Source organism: Coturnix japonica, chromosome 4, assembly GCF_001577835.2.
Source record: "Coturnix japonica isolate 7356 chromosome 4, Coturnix japonica 2.1, whole genome shotgun sequence".
In the NCBI taxonomy this organism is placed as follows: Eukaryota; Metazoa; Chordata; class Aves; order Galliformes; family Phasianidae; genus Coturnix; species Coturnix japonica.
Window position 1 is genome coordinate 63461781 of NC_029519.1, and position 12588 is coordinate 63474368.

The 12588-nt window shown below is 36.4% G+C and overlaps 1 protein-coding gene across 5 annotated transcripts in view; it reads left to right on the forward strand.

The window, feature by feature from the left end:
* Positions 1–12588, forward strand: part of ARAP2 (ArfGAP with RhoGAP domain, ankyrin repeat and PH domain 2) — a 115387-nt gene that overhangs the window by 48820 nt on the left and 53979 nt on the right. For all 5 annotated transcript variants that reach the window (XM_032444250.1, XM_015862521.2, XM_015862518.2 and 2 more), the window contains 6 exons: positions 4259–4374; positions 5608–5807; positions 6505–6590; positions 7141–7323; positions 8779–8953; positions 12380–12514. In XM_032444250.1, the coding sequence (XP_032300141.1) occupies positions 4259–4374; positions 5608–5807; positions 6505–6590; positions 7141–7323; positions 8779–8953; positions 12380–12514 (895 nt within the window). The remainder of the gene's footprint in view (positions 1–4258; positions 4375–5607; positions 5808–6504; positions 6591–7140; positions 7324–8778; positions 8954–12379; positions 12515–12588) is intronic.

A 12588-nucleotide genomic window follows, 5' to 3' on the forward strand; every position in this document is an offset into this window, starting at 1 on the left:
CATAGACAGTGCTTATTTCACTTTAGTCAACTTGTAGACTGTGCAAATATTACATTTGTACAAGCCTGAGCACTCAAAGACAGGAATACAATTGCTAAAATGTAAAAGGCAAGGAACACAAACAGCAGCTCTAGATCTTCTGTGTTTGGATGAATTCAGACTTAACCATTTTAGATAACAAGCATGCCAGACCAAGTTTTACTTATGCAAAAGTGACTGGATGGGAACAAAAATGATCAAATTTTATACTTTCTGGGAAGAAGACTGGTGCATTTATAGAGAAAACCTGTTCTTTGAGAGCCGGACTAGTAACCCCCTGATCCCACATTTGTGTTATCGTTTCATAAGATAAGGCTTGTTTTTTTTAAGACAGCATACCAGAAGTTTTAAGTGTTCAGGAACTCTGAGAATTAACCATGTTTTAGATTTAGTTGTGTGATTTTATTCATAAATGTGGCTAATCTTTCATTATCCTCAGTGTATATTTCTGGGCCTGTAAAATGGAACTGGTGATATAGTAGAAAAATAGGTTAATTTTGAAGCTTCTTGAATCTCATCCAGAAAGAATCAAAGAAATGTTAATAAAGCCTCCTACTAATTTTTTCTATAAAAAGTGTAGATTTTGCCTATGAAAAGATACTAGATAACAGAAAGTTGTTTAGCTCATTGCTGTGCAGTTTATATATGTGCTTTAAATGTATTCTAATAAATTAGGTTATATATTTCTGTAGTTTAGGTTCAACTAGATTTTTATAGATTCTGTGTATTTCAAACAAGGAAGATAATGACAACAGGACTCACATGTTATAATCGTTTATCCTTCAGATAGGAACAACATCTTATCAGAAAGCCAGTACTTTCCACATATTTGGCTACATTCAATGTTAATATTTTTAGCATGTAGTTTATTGTGCTGTTTAGTGAGTACCTTTGATCTATGATTATTTCTAAAAAGAAATTTTTATGGAAACTCTTGTAGTTTTTTCAATCTCTGCTCAAACATATTGAGACCTATCTTAAACGTCTTCATCTATTCTATGCGTATTTAAAAAAGAAAAGTTTCCTGTGTATTTTTTGAATCATAAACTTCTCGTTGTTTGTCAGAAAGTCTTACACAGTTGAATCTTTCTGGAACAATGAGCTTTCAGTGTGTAGGAGTGAAACAATTCGTATTCCAAAAAGATGCAGCTTGGTCTTGCTGCCAGTACATTTTGTATAGTGCTTGAATGGCCCTATTGTCCTCCTGTGCACTCAGAATGAATGAATTTATCTTTCGAAGTGGAGCAGTTCTTTCTTCCCTATACCAATTCCCACTTCTGTGTATGAAGGAGAGAACAAGACTGTGCTCTTGAAAGCATATAATTCTGAACCGTGAAAAGTAGATTCCAGTGTACCTGTCACTCACCAAGCTTGGTTTAAGCCAAGTGGATAGTTACCAAAAAGAGTTTGTTTACACCATTACAGAAATAACTTCACTTTAATGTACAGATGAAATTGGTTCATTTTCCACCACATTCAGTTCTGAAAAATCACATTCCTCATTTCTAATTTCTTAACCTTTCCAACATTTCTCTTGCTGCAGTTCAGTTCTTAAACAGTCACAGAATTTAAAACTTGAGAATAGTTATTTTCAGTGGGATTTTTTTTACTTACTTGGGAGGGTTTTGGAGGGTTTTTTTGTGAGGGTTGGTGTGCCTCCTAAGAGATTTTAAACTCAATGTGTATTTCTGAGTTATTGTGAAGTTCTGTGTACTTGGGTTTAAGTACAACAAACTTTGCTGTTTGAGTAGTTGCTGTAATTACAGCAAATGTGTGTGTGAGTTCTAATGCCTACAGAGTGCTTCCTTTTTGCTTGAAGGGTGCTGCTGGGTGTAGCTGTCTGAATGAACAACAAGTGGGCTGCCCAAAAGCCAGAAGGACTGGGATGGCAGCGACAGCTGGGGTATTGAGCAGAATGGGTTGCTTCTGCTTCTCTATCTTCACAATTGCAGCTTTGCATAGGACATTGAAAAGAGCTTGAAATAGAATAGGTTGTAGGAAATACGGGATAGAGATTTTCAGTATGGTATAGTAAGAAATAAGTAGATAAGTAAAGTTTACCTACTTTCTCCAACAGTGAAATTCAGTTTCTCAAAAAGAAATACTTTTTTTTCCCCCTATGATTGACATTTTGGAAATTTATGAAGTATGCTGTGGAGGCCTTAAAGCATGCATTTGTTTAAATTCCTTGAGGATGTGGCTGTCAATGGCTATTAAGTGTGATTTCTTGACTGTAGCTAATTGTTCATGGGTTTTCTGAGCTGGAAGTCCCTAGATTGCTGGAAGCTTATTTGGGAAGATGAGGATGTACCTTCTTTTATTTACATTCTTTTTATGACTGTTGCTAGTGCCAGAACTTTTGATCTGGCTAAATATGGTAGTTCTTATTTCAGTCATCTTTCCTCCATCTTTTTTTGGTTTGTTTGTTTGTTTGTTTTTCTTGCTGGTCATGTCTGAATGCTTCATTGCTGCAGTGCATGCTGTCAAGTTCATGCTCCAAAACAGATTATTCTGCCTAGTCTTTTCCCATAGAACCAAGTCTTTGAGGATGAATTAGAGACTGTGTAGGCTTCACAAGGCTCTCTGTTCTCTTCTAAAGCAGCTATGTCAGCATCAAAACCATTGTTTTAAAGAAAAACTGCAGGAGAAAGGAATGGAAGATCAGAGGGAAGAATAAAGATATGTTTGTTGCAGGATATGAGAGTAAAGGAAAGAAATATCTAAGAAATGACTATGTGAAGAGTGGTTAATCCTGAGTACTTACTGACAAGTTATTACTTTTTATATATTTTTATGCTGAAATGCATGAACTCTTATTTGTATCTTCTGTTAGATTTAGCCTTTCCAGTCATGGCTAAAGGCAATATTTTTTATTTGCTCTTCCTTGAAATAGTTGAATGAAGTGAAAAGAGTTTTTTGACGTGTACTCTCTGTGTAAGCTTTAATGCCGTTATGAACTTTGAAAATCTCATGAAAGGAAAATTGCTGGTGATGTCTGCTTCGGTAAATTTTTACTAGAAAAACAGCTACTTCACAGGCAGGTATCTCTGCTGAAGCTAATCCCCTCCATTACTCGGGTGGTTTTTTTTTTCGGGTCACACTCAGCTACATGTTATATGAGAAGTAACAAAGTGAGCATGTTGCAGATGGTGAGGGCTTGAGTGAGGTAGCTCCTGGTTTTGTTTCTGATGTAATTAATGTATCCAGGAATTACACTAGTATTCCCAGAAACCACAGAAGGTTGAGGTTGAAAGGGGAATTCTGGAGGTCCACTCCCATCACCCTTCCCCTGACAGGTCCACTTGAATCCTTTGAGGTTGCCCAGAATCCAAGTCCTGGTTTCTCCTCAAGATCTCCGAAGTGGAGACCTCTCAATATCTCTGGGCAGCCCATGCCAGTGCTTAGCCACCCACGCAGTACAGAAGTGCTACCTGATGGTCGGAAGAAAACTCCTCTGTGTTCCCCTTGCCTCTTGTGAATTACATGTGAGATGACTGCTATTAGATGACCTTGTAAATTAGTTTCAGAAGGAAATACCAAAGTTTTCCAAAATAGTTCAGAAATATGTTAATATAGTTCAAAAATGTGTCCATTTAAGAGAGGCTGTGATTTCCTGACTGCGTTACTTCAAGACTGATCTTTATTTTGTTTTGTTTCACAGTGGAAAAAGTGACTGGTTTAAACTAAACATGCTTAGTATTTCTAAGAGTTAGACCACTAGTAAATCCTAGTCCGTTTAATTTGTTGTACAGAACTTTTTTCAAAGACATGATTGAGATGCTTAATTCATGTAATAAATCAGAAGCATGAGCAGTGAAGATTTGTAATCAATTCTCTTAAAATCAGTCTATTTCAAAGCAGACTGCTGTCAGTGAAAAGGACTTAGTTCTATAAAAATTATCTGGCCACGGAAGTACTATTTAAGACAGATTCTTCCATTTCCATCAGCAACTTCTTGTAGCCATTTAAATTTTTTTCTTTATTAATAGCTGCAGTGCGTTTCTTACAATCAACCAAAGTCATTTTAGTAACTAGAAGGATAATGCTTGACTGTAATTTCATATAGACTTTTTTATCCCCTAATGAATTAGGAGGAGTCCTGCATGCTGTGGCCAAAAATTATATCGCTGTTGTTGGATTTTTGGACTTTGTTGATTTAGTTGTTCTGTATGTTTGCTATTGAATAATAACCACTCAAACTTTATTACCTTTTCCTTAGGACTTTAAGACAGGATTTGGTATCACCTTAATCCCTATGAATGTGGCAAATGTGAAACAAGTGGATCGGGCTGCAAAACAATCTTTTGAAATTATTACTCCTTATAAAAGCTTCAGGTGAGATCTTCAATATTAATAACAGCAATATTTTATATTAAGTTATATAACTAATGCTATTAATATTATTAAAGTACAAAATATATAGATAATTTGCTGAAAAATGTTACTTCATGTGGTACTAACATAACCCAGTTAATGAAAGGGTAACATTTTTATTAAAAATGCTTGCCTTTTCTTTTTCTCACCACTTTTTAACTTTTAGTTTCATCTTTTGCCTCCCTAACTAGACATCCAGTGTTCACAAATGAGTATTTTTGTCGCCATTTTTTTTTTGTTTGTTTGTTTTATGCTAAGGCAGAAGAAAATAAAAACTCCTTCATCTTTATGATAAGCTACAGTAGTGAAATCCTTCTGCATTCATCTAATATTAAGGATTTTATTTTTAAAGGAAAGAATTGAGTATGTACTATCCTTCATAAAAATCTTCTGTTGAAATCAGTAGAAAACTTTCCTTTTGTTGATGCTGTGACTTGCAATGATTTTTTTAAGAGAATAGAAGTATATAATAAAATAAAACTTTTTTTTTCCTTAAGTGTGGTAGTTTTTCTTTAGTGAAATTTTAGTAATGCAAGAGCAGAAGAAATTGCTATGTTCTCTGTGTATATGTTCTCAAGTGTTAACCTTGAGAAAGGTGGCTGAATTGCAGACAGTGTTCTTTCATTCTCAGTGGCCTAGAGAACAAGTAAGTTAGTCTTGATCAATGATTTGTGTCTGTGGTATGTTTGTAGGATAAGTAGATCTTTGACTTTCTCCTACCCATCACCATATTAATGGTCACTTATCATTATTTCTATTTTGCAAAACAGATCAATTTAAAAGGAAGGTAATTTTTTTCTATTAGGTAATGTCTGCTCTTATTCTTTAGTAACTTATTAAGTTTGTTGTGGTTGTTTTATGCTTTTTTTTTTTTTTTTGAAAAAAATCAGGCTATACTGGTTATGTTGACCTTTTTTTTATTAAACTATGTTGAAAGTAACTCAGAAATATAACAAATGTTATAAAAGCTGTGTAGCTCATGCTAGCAGTGTTTTAATTGATAACAAAACAAAGACTGAGGAAAATTTCATTGGTGAAAATAAAAAATAATTTCTATTTATACACATGTAGTGGAATTTTATTTTTTTTTTAACAGAGATTTCAGATATAAATGTAAGAAATAAGAAACTACAGGTTCTGTTTAATTGGGCTTTAAAGTAAAGATCAATAATGCAGGAAAGTCAATTGTTTCAGCTTTACAGCAGAATCGGAAAGAGAGAAACAAGACTGGATTGAAGCACTGCAGCAATCGATAGCAGAAACTCTGTCTGATTATGAAGTAGCTGAGAAGATTTGGTTCAATGAATCCAACAGAAGCTGTGCTGACTGTAAAGCTCCCAATCCTGATTGGGCATCCATCAATCTCTGTGTTGTCATTTGTAAGAAGTGTGCAGGTAGAGTAATTAATGAGAGTCTGTGTGGGTTCTACAAAATGTCATATTTGCATATCTGTTTATGTCCTTGAATTGGCTTTTTTTATTTTTGAGGTGCCAATCCTTTGGAAGTTTTGACAAACAAAAAAATGAATATAACTTTTTTTAATATCAAGTACATTCTTATTCTAAAACACTTTCATGCAAAAATGATGGTTTGTAAGTTGTTTGGTTTCCACAGATGAACAATCCTCCACAATTAGTAGAAATCAAGACACACTAGCATTTCCTGGTAAATGGTTTGCTTTTGCATTGCTGCATTCTAAAAGATAACAATTTGCAGTGCATAAATTTGTAGTATTACATCAGGCCCTATTTTACTGACAATAAGGAAAGCATTTTTGGATACCACAAAAAATCTGATTCTGTCATGTTTTGTATTTAAATGTGTAACTCTAGGTCTTGTTTCCAAAACAAACTTTTCCAACTATTCTATGTGAAAAATCCTTTGTTTGTTAATTATAATCAAACATACAAAATTTGTATTTCAAAGATTTTTTTTTTTTTTTTGCTTTTATATTTTGACATGTATATAAATTGTTAAAAATCATGAATAGTTCTGTTTCCATTAAATAAATATATATATTTTTTAAGCTCAGGAGTAGAGTTAACTTGGTTTAAGTGTTCTAGTTAAGTAAAAATGCTGTTGTATTTGTAGGACAGCACCGATCTTTAGGACCAAGAGATTCAAAGGTCAGGAGTTTAAAAATGGATGCCAGCATTTGGAGCAATGAACTAATTGAGGTATGTTGGCTTATTCTAACTCTTTCTTACATCTTGAAAGGAATCAAGTGAATGAGAGTTTTTCACTTTACTTACAAGAAGTTTTAAGACATAGCTGTTTTAATAACTGTCTGGATCAAGCACCTAGTTTTGGGAATGAGAAAAGTAACAGAGATGGTTCTGAAGAGTTGTCACGATGCACGATATTGGTTTAGGAAGAAGGGAAATTCGCTACGTGTTTGGACTGTTTAGAAGTGGTGCTGTTAGAAAGGGTTGAGTCATTGGTATTTTCTTTAAAAGAAATGCTAGTCTTCTCTAACCTTCTACTGGCATTTTCTAATATTTATTGAAGCACTGTAACTGATTGGCTTTGTGAAGTGTAGTAGCTATTGCTGGAAAATTATGATATGGGCTTTATTACTAATTTATAGATGAACATAGTAACTGGGAAAGGCTCCCATTTAATCTTCTGCAGGCAATTTGCTCTTCTTCAATTTTTTCCTTCATTTAAAGTGGCTGAAAACTATTTAGAGTCATTCATAATATTTGTTTTCTCTTTAACTTCATTCAGCTCTTTATCGTCATTGGGAATAAGAGAGCGAACAGTTTTTGGGCAGGAAATCTTCCTCCAGAAGAAGAGTTGCACATGGATGCCCCTGCAGAGAAAAGGATTGTATTCATTACACAAAAATACAAAGAGGGAAAATTCAGGAAAGCACCTTTTCCCTACAAAACCAAAGAACAATTGAATAAGGTAACATCAGAATGAATTAGCTCTTACCATAACTCTGTACTGAATTGTATCTGCGTGTGTTTTAGTCATTCTGTTAAACTGCTGAGGAAACAAATTCAAAATCCTGAGGGATAAGCTCTTCAGAGTTGAATAAATCCTACTAGGGAAGCCTTTGCAGGAATCATTCCATCACTTCTTACTTTTCCAGTTGGTTTTAAAAGATTATGGTACCTATGTTGTACCTGTAATAAGTACTCCAGAGTGATCAACAAAGACACATCTTTTTTTTTTTCTTCTTTTTTTTTTTTTTTCCCCCCCCAATGCACACTTCAATGATGAAAATTCCCACTTCAGTTCTTTAGGTTCCTTCTTAATGTTTTTTAATGTATTATATGTCAGATATCTATCATTCCAATACATTAGATGATTCGGTGTTATCAGCAGTAGCTCATGCATGCTTTCGTAGTGGCTTGTAGTTAACTGGAAATGAAATAAGCTAAAATTAATTAAATGATGAAAAACGTGAGTTCTGATGTTTGCTTTTGCACAAATAATACAACTAAATTGCCTATGGTTATAAAGTGGAAAATGCTAATTATCACTTCTGCACAGCTTTTTGTCCATTTGACTGACTTGTACTATCTCCTGATTTCAGTCATGACCGCTTAAGGTTTTTGATTATGGAGAAGTTAATAATGCATACATATTACAGAGCTAATTCATTCAATTACATACTAGTGAAACTGTCTCAAAGAATATACAGAGACTGTGGAGAGGTGATGTCATTTGAAGGTAACTGTGCTTTGAACTAGAGAGAGTGGTGAGGCACTGGAACAGGTTACCTTAGTGTTGTGGTTGATGTCCTGTCCTTGGAGACTTTCAAGGCAAGGCTGGATAAGGCCTGGGTGAGTTCCTGTTCATTGCAGGGGAGTTGGACTAGGTGGCCTTCAGAGGTCCCTTCCAACTCTAAGGATTCTATGCTACTATGAACTAGAGCTGTCTCACATTTTAAATATATATATATATACTGTGGCAAAACAATGTTGGAGTTGTTATATATAGAACAAGTCAAAGCAAAGGTATTTAAAATACTGCCACCTTTGGAAAACATCTAGTCAAAACATATAGCCATCTCTCTGTATATTTTGAATTTAGGTTTTCTGCATTTCATGGGAATCAGGAATTATTTTTAGACTTTGTGGGGAAATATTTGTCTTTGAAAAATAACACATTTATTATTATTAATTTATTGATAGCAGTTATACAAGACTTTTGTACTGTAACTGCTAACTACCGGAAGTAGAATAGCTCTTTATGGTTTATAAGCTTGATTTATATATAAGCTGATTCCCAATGTTTATGGAACTAGAGAATGAAGAGGATCTATATTGAATGTGAATTTGCATGTAAATTACAAGTACTTGTTGCGTATAATTTTCTACTTTAAACCTAATTATTTTCCTTCTATATGATAAGGCCCTGTGTGCTGCTGTAGTTAAGCAAGATGTGCTAGAAACTCTGATGCTGCTTTTCAGTGGGGCTGATGTCATGTGTGCTACTGGTGATCCTGTTTACAGTACTCCATACTTATTAGCCAAGAAAGCTGGACAAAGACTGCAAATGGAATTTCTCTACCATAATAAGTTCTCAGGTAAGATATTTTCTCTTTGTTTTGATCTTCTGCTTCTATATTGACCAAACAGGAAGGGAAAAATTCAAAAGGAGAATGGTGTCAAGTTGAACAATAATGGTAAAGGGGAGAAGGCAGCATAGCATTCATTGTATTTTAGCAGACAGCGTATGTAAATCGTATATTTAAATCTTTCATTTTACTTGAACATCAACTTCAGTTCTTCAAAAGATGATGATAAATTCTACAATGATTCATGCCCCAATATGCTTATTTATAATACAGCAGAAAAACATAATCTGCTTTGTATTATCAGGCTTTAACAAGAAGAATGGGTACATAGAATTAAGAAAAGAAAAAAAAAAAAGAAGTATTAGAAGTATTAATCAGGCCTTTTTTTTTTTTTCTTACAAGTTATTTACATTGATATCTGCCCTTACTGTGCACAGACTTACAACTCTCCTCTTTAGCCAGTACTAGAATCTATCCTAAAAAAACCACCCTCCCTTTTTCAGGTCATAACTGCTGTTATAGCTTGGAGCACGCAGTATACATTGGCCTTGGATGTCAGCAGGTCTGATTTCAGTGACTTTTCCAAACGCTTGAAGTATTCTTGAAATATAGTTCTAATGAATCAGCTTTCGGCACACATAAAATCTTTTTTTTTTTTTTTGTATGAATGTGCCTGAAATTCTCTTCTTAAAAGATTTTCCACTACCTGAAGCAGTCTGTTTCTGACTGTTCACACATGGATTTGTACTGGAAAAAATTAGCTATGCTAATCCAGCAGGCACTTTGGACATACTTTTCAATGTCTTGTGCAGCTCTGCAAAGTAGCACTTGGTAGGCTGAACTCTAATTCTTTTTCAGTGGATTTTGCATGGAAAAGACAGAGATGTTTGGTGGAAAATAAACCTTCTTGTATTCCAGCTTGTTCTCAGATATCAGAGGGGCTGGGGATAGCTGAGCTTAGATTCTGAGTGATGCCCAGTTTGGTGCTATATATCTGGTTGCATTCAAAGTATGAACGTTCACAATTACATATTCAAAATGGCACACTGCCCAATTGGCCTTTTAAATGGTCATTTTTAAATGGGCTCTCACAAGGGCTTTCTTGAGGAGTTTGACCATGCCCAGTGAGAACTCCTATGGCTAGATTATTGAGTAGTGTAGTTTATTAAAACAATAGATTCATTTGGATAGCCAGTGATAAATTAACTGTGTGCGAGTATGTGAGGCTAACTGCAAGTATAGGAATAATACAGCCAGCCACAAATGCATTAAATCATGAAAAAGCTGTGTAGAGATTTCTGAGTTTCCTGAGGGAAACTGGTGGCTCTGGGCTGGCTTGGGAAAACAAGATCATAGAATCTGGAACATCTTCCCTATGAAGAAAGGCTAAGTGAACTGGGTCTGTTTAGCCTTGAGAAAAGAAGACTGAGAGGGGTCCTGATCTAGGTCTATAAATATCTGAGGTGTGGGAGGCAAAGTGGTGAGGCAAAACTCTTTTCAGCAGTGTGTGGAGACAGGACAAATGGTGAGAAACTGGAGCATAGGAAGTTCCACACGAATGAGCGCAAGAACTTTACAGTGAGGGTGATGGAGCACTGGAACAGGCTGCCCAGGGGGGGCTGTTGTGTCTCCTTCTCTGGAGATATTCAAAACACCTACTTGTGTGACCTGGTGTAGGGAACCTGCTGTGGAAGGGGTTGTACTCGAAGCTCTCTGGAGGTCCCGTCCAATCCCTATGATTCTGTGATTCTGTGAATCATAGAATCTCACCTGTCTCAGTTTAAAACCATTCCCTCCCTGGTCCTACCCACTCTCACAAACAGCCATTGCCCCTCCAACACTCCCTTCAAGTGTTGGAAGGCCACAATAAGGTCTCAATAGAGCCTTCTCTTAACTGAGCTAATAAAGCCCAGTTCCCTCAATCTTTCTTCGTAGGGGAGATGCTCCAGCCCCCAGATCATCTTTGTGGCCCTCCTCTGGTCTCCTCCAACAGCTCTTTGTCTTTCTTGTACTGGGGGCTCCAGGCCTGGACACAGTACTCCAGAAGAGGCCTCACAAAGCCAAGTAGAGGGGGACAGTCACCTCCCTCTCCCTGATGGCCACCCCTCTCCTGATGGAGCCCAGGATATAGGTTGCAAGAGCATACAGCTGGCTCATATACGGCTTCTCATCTGCGAGGACCTCCAAGTCCTTTGCTTCAGGGCTGCTCTGAAGGAGTTCTTCCCTCCATTTGTAATAAATACCTGGGATTGCCCTGGCCAAAGCACAACACCTTGCAGTCAGCCTTGTTGAACCTCATTTGATTCTCATGGGCCCACTTCTCCAGCCTGTCCAAGTCCCTCTGGATAGCTTGGCGCTTCTCTTTTCTCCAGTGTATTGACTGTATCACTTTGCTTGGTGTCATCTGCGAACATGCTGAGGGTGCATTTGATTCCGTTGTCTATGCCCTTGATAAAGATACTGAAGAGCACTGGTTCCAAGACCAACCCTTGGGGGCATCAGTTGTGACTAGCATCCACCCAAATAGAACCGCTGATCACAACCCTTTGGCTGCGACCAGCCAACCAGTTCTTAATCCATTGAACAGTCCATCTTTCAAATCCATACTTCTCCAATTTAGAGAGAAGTATGTGGTGATGGTCCATGTCAAAGGTTGTGCAGAAATCCAGGTAGATGACATCAATTGTCCTTCCCCTGACCACCAATACTGTCACTCCATGACTGAAGGCCATCAGATTGGTCAGGCAAAATTTGCCCTTGGTGATGCCATGCTGTCTTGGATCACCTCTTCATCTTGTACATGCTTTAACATGGTAAAGAGGAGATCTACTCCATGATCTTACCAGGCACAGATGTGAAGATAGTTAATAAGTTCCAATAGTATTCCCATTCCTGCTGGATGATCACAGGGTTTGGCTAGAGTGGGGTTTGGTACCTCCACCTCACTCTACACTCTGTGTTGTTCCTTTCTTAGGGTACCAGGATTTCCTTTTTGCTAACAATAGGATTTTTGGATCTTATATTGCTTAGGAAACCAACATAGAGCTGGTGTTTGTTATGGCAGAATCCCAGTGATTCTCTGAATTGGTATCTGTTTGTGGTGAACTTCTAGACAAACCCATAAGAGAAAGTTTCCTTCTGTTCAAGTATATTACAGTAAGGGGTGAAATCTAGCATGGTACACTAGGAAACCATATTTAGCTTATGTTGACAAGCAGTGGTAGACAGTGGCATTGTGGTAACTGAAGTAAACTATTTTTGATGAACATGTAAGAATTTTCCTTTAGTTACAAAGATAGAAAAGTTATGATATGCAACTGTTCTGAAGTAAGGATCTTATGAGCAACTCTGTGGTTATGTAGGTACATGGAGAAGCAGTTATAACTGATAGTAGAGGGAGTTCTATATTTTGTTTAAACCATTGTCTTTCAATAGATTTCCCAAGCTATGATGCCAGTTTTGAAAGCGGCTTCTCTGAAGATTCTTCGCATTCCACTTTTCTGTGTGAATTTCTGTACAAAGTTTCTTCTAATTCAACCAAGCTTCTTACAGAGAAGAAATTAAAAGAAGGTATTTCACTTTTACTTTATGCATTTGGATAATACATGAATACGCATGATATAGATTAATTTGGTGTTTTCAAC